Here is an 11,648-nt window from a genome sequence, read left to right on the forward strand (position 1 = left end):
TGGAGTTCCCTTTAGATAACGCATGATCTTCTTTGCTGCTAACATGTGATTCACATTCGGTTGTTCTTGATAACGAGTACACAAACAAGTTGCGAACATGATATCTGGGCGAGATGCTGTAAGATACATCAAAGAACCAATAATAGCCCTGTATAGAGTTGGATTGACTTTTGCCCCTGTATTTTTCGGAGTAATACCGTGATTCACCGAAAGAGGATTCTTGGCAATTCGTTCATCTTCCATCTTGAATCGGCTCAAGATTGATGTAGAAAAATTCCTTTTTCCGTTTGATCAACCTGCAACCCTAAGAAGAAATTGATGGCCCCTAGTGAACTCTTCTTGAATCATTTCTGCATTACATCCTGAAACTCATCAACCATTTTCTGATCTGTAGACCCAAAGATGATATCATCCACATATACCTGTACCAACATTATATCATCACCCCTTTCTTTGATAAATAGAGTCTGATCGATTACTCCTCGTCTAAAGCCGTTCTCTATCTTATAGTTCGACAGAGTAGCATACCAAGCTCTCGGGGCTTGGTGAAGACCATACATCACCATTTCTAAGAAATACACCTTTTCTGGATGATGTGGATCAACAAACCCCAGCAGTTGAGTCACATACACAGTTTCTTAAAGAGTGCCATACCAGAATGCACTCTTAACATCCATCTAAAAAACTTTAAACCCTTTCCACGACGCAAAGGCCAAAAACATTCGAATAGCCTCCAGTCTAGCTACAGAAGCATAAACCTCGTCGTAATCTATTTCTGGAATTTGCTGATATCCTCGAACAACCAATCTTGCTTTATTCCGGATCACGATTCCTTGATCATCTGTCTTATTTTTCAATACCCACTTCAGGCCATATGGTTTACAGTCAGAAGGTGGTATTACTAACCTCCAAACACCCAAGTGATTGAATTGTTGAAGTTCTTCGTGCATAGCTGAAACCCACTCATCATACTGCAACGCATCTTTGACATCTTCATGTTCGATTTGTGAAACAAAGCAACAGTGCGCATTCCTGAAGATTCTTCCAGTCTGATTCTATTGAGTATAAAAAATCAAGAACAACGTTTGCAGAGGGTGTAACATGCTCATCTGAAGTAGAAGATTCACCTGTATTAGCACCTGAAACACCTGCAGGGTCAACAACATAATTATCAAAATGTTTAGGGAGAGATACCGTTCGACTAGACCGTCTTAGTCCATCTGTTTCAGTAGAATCATCTGTATTGGTTTGTAAAGGATCCACATTCGCAGTTTGAATAGGTTCCTCAATCACAGGTTGAATAGGTTCCTGATGTACCACGTCCTCATAAACATCATCCAGATACAAATCATCCCCCTCAGATTGTAATGTAGATTCCTCTAACGCAGGAACTGAATCATCTGAATCTGATTCATCATCATTAGGCCCTATCACTGGTTCTATTTCTTCAGCCACATTTGGAACCTGAGATTGTACATGCACATTAGACATATGTTCAGCAGAGATATGCATGTTATACATCATTTGTGCAGCGATCTCTTCATCCTCAGAATCATCCTCAGGAAGATTGAATGAATCAAACAACTTATCATAGTCGAACTGCCACGTATACCCTTTACCAGCTGGAATTGTTGCATGTCTTTGAACATCGATTTCGGTACATTGCTCAATGCACCGAGACTCCAAGTTATACACCCGTTTACATGCATTCCCATAACCCCAAAAATCTCCCTGTAACAGCTTTTGGATTGAATTTCCCACCTGTATCTCTAACCATTATGGTATACAGAGACCCAAACGGCTCGAGATGTTTGATATGAGGTTTTCTTTTCAACAGCAGCTCATAACATATCTTGCCATGACGTTTCACAACAAGAACTCTATTAATCATATAGCACACATTCAAAACTGCTTCACTCCAAAATGTAACTGGTAATCTGAGTCAGCCAGCATTGTTCTGGCAGTCTAAATTAGAGTACAGTTCTTTCTTTCAGCTACACCGTTCATCTGCGAAGTGTACGGTGAACTGAATTTTTGTTGAATTCCTCTCTCATTGCAATACTCTTCCATCTTCTTATTTTTAAACACAGTCCCATTTTCTATTCAGATCATTCTTACCCTCAACTTGTTCATCGTTTCAAGTCTCGTGATCAGCAACCTTATTTGTTCAAATGTATCAGCCTTACTTTTCAGCATCACTACCACTAAGCCAAAGGAATGTCCAGTGATACTCTTCTTGTTGATTGGACCAAAAAGATCCATATGAAGTAGCTCAAGAGGAGTATCAATGGAATGATGTTTCTTAATTTTGTGTGGTTTCTTGGCTTGCTTTCCTTTCTTACACGGCACACAACCATCAGGAACATGAAACCCTTTTACATTAACGCCTTCCACCAAACAATTATGAATTATATGGTTCATTTTCCTGAAACTTAGGTAACCCATCCTCTTATGCCATAACATAGACTCCTGTTCAGTAGCCTTTGAAACAATAGCCTGATGCCCTTTCGCTGCCTTAACATAAGTCTTTGACATATCAAGAATGTACAAGTCTTGATATCTGGGTACCGTCATAAGAATCATATTTTCTGGAACTTTGTAATCCTTTCTCATTATGTAACACTGCTGTTCATCAAAAAGAACTTTATGCCTCTTATCATAGACTTGAGAGACGGACAACAGGTTATTTGACATTTCTTTCACGTAAACAGACCTAGAAATTTGAAATCATCCCTTGAGCGGTTATAAATCCTCCTTGATCACCCGCAAACGAAACAGGTCCACCTCTAATTGATTTAACATTGTGAAGCAGAGACATGTTTCCTGTCATGTGCCGGGACGGCCACTATCAACAATCCAAGTATTTTTGTTTGGACTGTAGGCGACCTGCACAACAAATAGAAAAATGATTAGTTTGAAAGGGATACCCACGCCTTTTCGGCAATGGGTTTCCCGTTAATGGTGACAACCTTTTCATTTTCCTTATAAACGGTACTCGAACCACTAGCCTCATTACATCCCTCATTGGTTACCCACGTTTGGATTTTATGTAAAGGTTTCTTAAAATAAACATTATCTTGCACAACCCTTTTACCACTGTCAGTCTTGGATGGATTTTCATGAATCACATGTTTATCAGACATTTGTGAGTTAGGTCTAGACGACATACGATACTTAGGAGGAGAAGCTGGTCTAAAATTTCTAAACTTCTTAGGGGGACTCAGCTCAATCCTCCTCCTGGATGCTATGAAATGTTTGGGACAGTGTATAGCCCTATGACCTCCCTAGGGATGGCGCCCGCGGGCGACAGGCGCGGATCCTATATACCCGTGAGTCGCCCGTCGGGTGTTTTTTTTGCTCGTTGAGACCCGTTACCCACCCGCGGGTAAAAAAAATTTGTCCATGCCGGTAACCCGTGGATACCCGTGACCCGCGGGTAATTCAAGTATACAACTTAGTAATAAAAAAGTTTTAAAAAAGCTAAATAATTTTGTTAATAATACAACATAAAATGACATGAAAATTAAGTTTTTTATTTATATGTTTTTTTAAAAGAATAATAATTTTATTATAACCAAGATCAATTATAACAGTGGCTAATATCTTAACTCATGCCAAACAGACCCGAATACTATGTAGCCTGTATACATGCTATCATGAGAATTCAATTATAAGACAAACAAACCATGTCTAAAATTTACAAAACTCTCAGCTGGAGGAAATAACAAAACTCTTGTGAGCCTATATACATTCATTAATATGAAAGTAGCAGCGAAGATGATAATATTATATATTTAAAAATTATTTCATTACAAGTAAAATCAATTTTAAATTCAATAATTATATATATAAACTTGCGTGTAAATTAAAAAAAATCTTACGGAATAGCGGATCGGGTTTTACCCGTGACGGGTAGTATATACCCGCAACCCGCCCACAACCCGTCGACGGGTATAACTTTTTTACCCGTACCCGTGGGTAATATTTAATGACTTTACCCGCCCATCACGGATCGGGTACCCGTGGGTCATGAGTTTTTTCTCACCCATTGCCATCCTAGACCTCCCAACCCACAATGAAAACATGAACGTGTATCTCTATATCTTCATCCCTAAAATAGGAATCCAATCTAGGTCTATAAGCTGGTGGAGATCTATGTCTCAGAGGTCCGGGAGGAGACCTCCTGTTCATAGGAGATCTCTCAGGAGATCCAACCGGAGACCTTTTAGGCGGAGGTACATACTTCGGTGGTGAACTACTCGCTGGTTTCAAGAAGTCCTCCTCCTCAAAATTAGGACCTTTTACAAATTTAATTGGTGATCGAAGCCTATTCCTGACAGGTCTCTGATTAGCTGGGTTTGCAATATCTTTACAGATTTAGAGTTAGGTTTATCTACCTTATGGGTCTTATCTACCCCTACTTTAGGAGTATCAGTTGTACCTACCCCTTTACCTTTTTCTTGTTCGGTCTCAGTTGGTTGAATTGAAACAAAATCTTCACTGAACTGTTTCTCAGGAGGTGAGAAGCTATAATCATGCTCAAACGGTGGAGGACACTTCTTATAATCACTACTAGTTTCTTTTCCTCCTGTGTTTTGACAATACTCTAGAACAAAAGCAGACCTCTTATAGATATATGCCTTATCTCTTTCAGTCTCATAACTAATCCTAAAGGATTCTTTATCTCTCTTAAGGTCATCTATCTCAGTGATCTATCTCATAATGGTCTGAGTATTTAACAGCACATTTGACTTCAAATCGGTCACTTGGTCGTCTAATGTTTTAATGATTTCCCTAAACTCTTTTTTTCTAGTTTTAAAAATCAAATTGTCCTCATACTGCTTCCTAAGAACCTGATTACCCTTTTTAAGAACATCAATTTCCTGTTCTAAGGCAGTACAGTTATTACAGTTTAGGAAAATGTCAGACAACCTTTTAACCTGTTCTTCTAAAGTCACACATCTAGTACACATCTTTACTGACTCCCTAAGTTCATCCAGTTCCTGATGTAAGCTAACACATTTTTCACAAACAGTATTAGTTTCAGGAGTTACCTTAGCTTTATTAGAGGAGTCTGCCATAAATGTAGAGAGACGAGTGACCTTCTTCTCACCAGATTCTGATTCAGACTCTGATTCTGACTCTGAACTTGAGCTATCTGAACCTAACTTCTAGTTGACCAACTTTTCCTCATTCAATTCCTTCGTCTTAATAGTTTCTGAGTTGAACACAGAAGACTGACCAACATGCACACAAGATTTCTTTGATTCATCGTCTGAAGAGGATGACTCACTGTCTGTCCATATGTCCCCATCACTATGAATGGAACACTTAAACTTCTCTTGCACCCTTTTGTTCACGTACCCTCGACACAAGTAATTTGCCCAGTACCATGCTCAGTCAATCCTATCTTCCATTCTGCATCCAAGGCACTTGCATTTCTTATCTCTACCAACACAACCCATCTTCTCTCTCTCTCGGCCTTTTCTTTTTCAACCTCTTCCTCAAAAATTTGAACCCTCACAATATTCGTATGATGATCGAAAGCATCAGTTACATCAATAGACCAGTCATAGGACTCATCATCATAGGTAACAGCAAAGGCCTTTGAAGACTTATCTACAACTGAAACGTTGATCGTATTTTTCGATTCTCGCTTCTGATTATGGAATAAATTATGAAAGCCTGGTTACTTCGGATGAGTACAATTTCTCTTAAAGTGACCCAACTCATGACAATTGTGACACCTAACTTTGTTCATATCAAAGCCAAACTTGGTGTTCTTGCTCACACCCAAGTTCTTCTCACCAGTCTTCTCAATATACTTCTTTGCCCTGCGAATAACACTTCCTATAGCCCAGAGGATATCCATTTTCTCCATATCATTTTCATCTATCTGATCATAGTCTTCCTGTTCCAAATGACTATTCCAAATTCTTCCATGCAACAGATCATTGTAAGAATTCATAACCATAGCGACCAACGCCATATCCTCCTCAACCCCTTGAATTGTACGCAATCGAATATTTTCAGTTCTCAAGACCTCGGTACTCGCATCCTTGCTTGAAGTTGTTTGATAAAGAATACTTTGTGGTGCAGGAGTGACATAGCTAGACGTTATCTTCTGAGTATTTGAAGTAAAAGCTGTCTGAGGTGGAGCATGTTTCTTATCAGCTGAACCAATTTCAGGAGCTTTATAAACCACGGGATTCTGAACTGTCTCCAACCTTTTCAACCTCTCTTTTAATTCAAGCTCTTTTGCCTATAGCTTAGTAACAAAAGCACTAAACGAGTTATCCAGAATTGCAAAGGACTTCTCAATTTCTTGTATAATAGGATCCTACTTAATCGACAAACCCTCACGAAAGCACTGTACCATCTTCTTATTTGGGAACACAATATCAACACGTTTAAGCTCTGTCAATAAGTGACGATACCTAGCAATAGCATCTTTCAAGGATTCATCAGGCTGAAGGTCAAAATTCTTCCATTCCTTCTTTAGAACCTTACCCTTAGTTTTTCTATACTCAACACTCCCCTCATTTCCACTCTCAATAGCATTACACAAAGCATATGTGGTCTGATGTGTCTCAAACTGATGGAATATCTCCTTAGAAAGAGCCTGAGTAAGATGACTGTATGCTTTGCATTCTAAGTTGTATTCTTCTCTTTCTATTGCAGTTAGTTCCATAGGAGTCTTAAACTCACCATGATCCTTAGTCTAAAAAGTATATTCAGCCTTTAAGAAGTTATACAACTTTGAGTCTATGTCATTTAATGAAATTAAGAACCTAGGTTTCCACTCGGCAAAGTCATCCAATGATTCAAGCCTAGGTACACGGTAAGAACTGTAAGTAACTAGGGGGGAGAATAGTTACTTAATATGTTTTTACCAATTTTTCGATTGATCACCAAATTCTATTAACTATAATCAACCAACTTAACTCAAACTTGATGTGTGTAGCGTATATGTTCAAAATGATGAATGAAGTAAAGTAAAGAACATATACACAAGGATTTATAGTAGTTCGGGTAGATGTTAACTAATCCACCTTAATCCACTCCTTGATTACACTAATCGGGATTTGTTGCTTCACTAAGCACTTTTCTCCAAACTCGGTGGAGATCCGATTTACAATTATTCAACTTTTTTGGTAGACAACAAACCTAATCTACCTATCCTTTTGAAAGATCAACTCCAACCTAGATCAACATGTCTTCACCTTGGACAAGTATTAATCTCCAAATGAGATTAATCAATTTCCTAAGTCCCTTTAAGGAAGTAGATCACTAAGCTAGCCTATGCTTCTACAAACTGAAGTTACAAGACTTATACACTTTGTAATGATGATCCTAAGACAATACTAGGATATACATTACACTAAGTAAACTCACAAGATTAATGATTTTGATTAGTAAGTTTACAACAACCAAATTCTAAATCTATAAGATCATAGAATCTTCTCTTGCTTGATCACATTTGAGTAGTAATTAGAGCCCTTGTGATCTCTCGAAATAAGCTTTTGAAATATGCAAGAGGGTCAGCTTCAAATGCTCTTCAATGCTTGCCTTTTATAGAAGGATTCAAAAAATTGCCGTTGTCACACGGTTGCCAGCACGGTCGATCGTGGTTCGACCGTACGTGCTCCAGTCCAAAATATGTATTCGTTGTATGAACGTTTAACTGAGATTTGAACACCACATTTTGGAACCTTTATTCCATCTAGCACCTGCAAAAGAAATCCAACATCCTATACAAGTACTATATGCATTAAGTGTGTGAGATTTGGTCTTATTAAGTGAAAGTGACATAACACTCCAATAGTGGTAAACCAAAAATTCTTAGAGAAGTGTCTTAATTGATATTTTGGGAAATCTCAGTTTGGTCAAGACTTAGTTAGTCACATTAATGCATTTGATTCAAATCTAAAGACTAGTCAATATGTCATTAACTTCCTAGTTTCAATTAATCACAAGTCATGTTCATTTTAAGATTATGTAAAGATTAATTGAATGATGTCTTTCTAAGATAATCATTAAGTGTGTAGAGACATCAAAGTTAAGTCATACTTGAATAAGTAATCACAAATTGTTACTTAGACAAGACCAAATAAGCAATTGACTATAATTCCTTTTTGAACTATTTTACACTTAATTCATTGGAGTAGGCTAGTTACTTGAATTCTAGTATTCTAACTAGTAAGCACATAGGAAGCATATTAATTAAGTTGACAAATTTATGAGTATTAAATATATTAGCAAGTAGCGAGTAATACTCACACATAGCAAGAGATAGTTACTCTAAGATCAATCATATAGACATTTGCACAACATATAATTTAAGCTTTTAGCAAGCTTACTTGCAATATAACATATTGCATGATTAATGTGTAAGCACACAATAATGTCCAACACATGCACAAGGGAAGAGCAATCTCTAGTTGAGACTTGGTGACCATCCTAAATGTATCTAAGTGTATTTTAGGATTACAAGTCTTTACTAGTTACACTTGAAAGCATTGTTCTTCATTTAGCCTTAATTAATCACTAAGTCATCTTTAATAGTAATTATTGTTTTAGTGAAATTGGCTTAAGTGTGTTGGTACTTGATGATCATACTAGGGATGTCTAGATAAGATTTAAGATCACAAGTTGTTATTTAACACTTATGTGTTATGCCTAATCTTGGTTAATTTGTCATTAGGAGTAATTAACCACGATTAGTGTTTTTATGACCAAAACTCAATTGAGTATGTAGAAGGCATCTATTCTAAGCATGTTGAGAAAGGTTTAATGAATTATAGATGTCAGGAACTAGTCAAACTTAATTGGGTCAAAAGTGGTAACAGAGAAAACTGCGGTCGCACTACGGTTGACCGTGGTGGCGACCGTGCAACTTGTTTTCACAAAACTGCGTTGCAATTCAGTTTTAGGTTCTACGGTTGGATATGCGGTCGACCGTACCTTTGACCGTGTATTTTGCTGATCTTTTAATTCTATTATTTAAGCTATGTTTGACTTGGTCATTTGCAAGATAAAGTATGGATTAGTGACCTTGCGTGTTTTATTTTAAGATGTCGGTCATCACTTATGCATATGTATGTGTCATCATCAAAACATATTCTTTGGTTAATCATTATACATAACTTTGTTATTTAGTTCATTAACCAATATTCAACCAACATTCTCCCCCATTTTGATGATGACAAACATACAAGTGATGAGGGACATTTTGCTATAAATACGCAAGTGTTAACAATCACTTGTATCCATATTTCTCCCCTTTTTGTCGAAGCAAAAAGGTTAGCTCCCCCTAGAACTATGCTCACCCTTAGAGCAAAGCTCCCCCTTAAATTGTGCACGTTGAAAAATATTTATTAAAACATAACAAGCACACATTTTATTCATAGCAAACAAGAAACATAGTTATGCATATATGAAAATATGCATTGAAGATACAACAAGTCATTTCTAGATTCGTTCTACATGGGACGAGAGGAGCTTGGACGAGATAAACATTTTCCACAAACAAGATTGTTAAGAAATTGTCGTAAGATTTTGTGAGTTCGGCGATTTTGACGATGGAGAATGGACATTTGAGTGGAGGATAATAGTGCAATGAACTGGTCATCTTCAACACTATCATCGGATCCTGTGACACTCCAGGCGGGTGTGTTTTCTCCTTCTGTTTCTTCATTGAAAGGTCGAACCAAATCATAATTGATTGGGAAGGTGGTTAGACCAACAGGATGAAGATCTTGAACACATAGTTGAGTGAACAGTTGTGACAACCCAGAAATTTTTGACAAAATTTAAACTTTATCTTTAAATGATTTAACGTTTACGACAGGATAAGCAAAGTCCGTAAAACCGAATCTCAAAATTTTTGAACTATTTAAGTACCCTTCGGTTGTTCTCAACGATTCGCGAACCATTATATGTAAATAGATACATATATATACTATAACTTGAAAACGTAACAAAATTTTAATTGTTTAATACCATACATTAAAATTATTGGTTTAAATAGTTATTTGAATATATATGATAAGTTGGAATATTAATTGTATGAATAACTTGCGACGTATATTTAAAACGTGTTTATGAATGTTGAAAAGATATATTAACTTGGTCATAAAACGATTTGTTATTTTATATATATCAACAAATAGCGAGACAATGATTTATAGAAGTAAATAACCAAAACACTCGAAAGTTTAAGATACACTTTGAATGATATAGTTTATTGATAATTTAAGACTATATTTTGACAAAGGTACGAGTCACAAAACGTAAATTGCGTGTTTTTTAAGCGTACGAAAATGCGTTGGAGAAACCGAAACCGGGACATAAGTCGAGTGACAACGTACGAGTCATCGGAACGAAAATTACAAGTCAATTATGCACATGAATTTAATATAATATATAATTAATTATTTAAATTATATATATTATATTTAATTATGTCGACAAACAAGAAAACAAAAAATATGTGAGCTGGATCTGACGGCCATGCGATCGAATGGGAAATAGGCATAAAACCCATGCGAGTGCATGAGCTCATGCAAGTGCATGAGATTTGCACTAAAATCCCATGCACTCGCATGGGCATCAGAATCAGGAATTATGCGTATAAATACCAGGTTTCTGCTCGAGTTTTTTTACACATGTAAGTATTTATTTATTTATTTATTATTATTATTATTATTATTATTATTATTATTATTATTATTAATCTTAATATTTTTAGTAATATTATACATAAAATATTACGACGAGGTCATGAGCGTGTCACTTTAAAAACAAGCTTCAAACGTGATAGAACTAAGGAAATTATGGGTTATAGCTATGGAGGTTATGGGTAATGTTCATGGGTATTGTTCGCAAGTCAAACCTAGTATTTATCATCTCTGTTGTGTCTACGTACTTTCATGCAATATTGAATCTCAATATTGATACGTGAGCATTCATATCTTATCTTTTATATATTAATAGTGTATACATGTCTAGTGCTCGAGTATATATTTATACATGCTTGTATGCTAAATTTCGTCATTAAACAGTTTATAATGAATCACGAATTAAATACATATATTACTGGTAAAAGGTATATGATATACATGTTTTTGAAAAGCTGGCGAAAAATCAATAACTTTTCATTTAGAAATCGCGTAATTTCGATGAACGGATTAAAAGATATGATCAACTGAATTATGATTGACGTTAATTGAAATTGCTTTTGAATCTGCAATTAAGATTTAAACAACTTGTTTACGAGATTGATAAAATGGATTTTTGAATATTACCAACCGAGTAAACGAATCCTTATACAAGGTACGTCTCGTTTTGTTGAACTATTGTCAAAAATGACTTTTTTAAATGACTTTTGATAAACTTTTGTATGTCGATCTCGAGCGTTAGGGTTGTGATACACTATGACCAGACCTAGCTTGATAGACATTTATTGACCAACATATGTTCTCTAGGTTGAGATCTACGATTAATTGGTAATCCGAGTTTCAGTCACATTTTGGTGAACAACTTTATATGCTGCTAAGGTGAGTTTCATTTGCTCCCTTTTTAATTGCTTTTGCAATATATATTTTTGGACTGAGAAAACATGCACTTTATTTTAAACGCAATGGATA

The 11,648-nt window shown here is 36.2% G+C and overlaps 1 protein-coding gene across 1 annotated transcript; it reads right to left on the reverse strand.

Annotated features, from left to right (window-relative positions):
* Positions 1 to 677: 677 nt before the first annotated feature.
* LOC139842491 (uncharacterized) lies at positions 678 to 2,694 on the reverse strand. The gene is made up of 3 exons (XM_071832625.1): positions 2,119 to 2,694; positions 1,102 to 1,761; positions 678 to 1,055 (listed from the first exon to the last, which is right to left on the reverse strand). The coding sequence occupies exons 1-3, from the start codon at positions 2,692 to 2,694 to the stop codon at positions 678 to 680; spliced, it is 1,614 nt and encodes a 537-aa protein (XP_071688726.1).
* Between the last annotated feature and the right edge of the window lie 8,954 nt (positions 2,695 to 11,648).

Source organism: Rutidosis leptorrhynchoides, chromosome 4 (assembly GCF_046630445.1).
Source record: "Rutidosis leptorrhynchoides isolate AG116_Rl617_1_P2 chromosome 4, CSIRO_AGI_Rlap_v1, whole genome shotgun sequence".
Taxonomy (NCBI): Eukaryota; Viridiplantae; Streptophyta; class Magnoliopsida; order Asterales; family Asteraceae; genus Rutidosis; species Rutidosis leptorrhynchoides.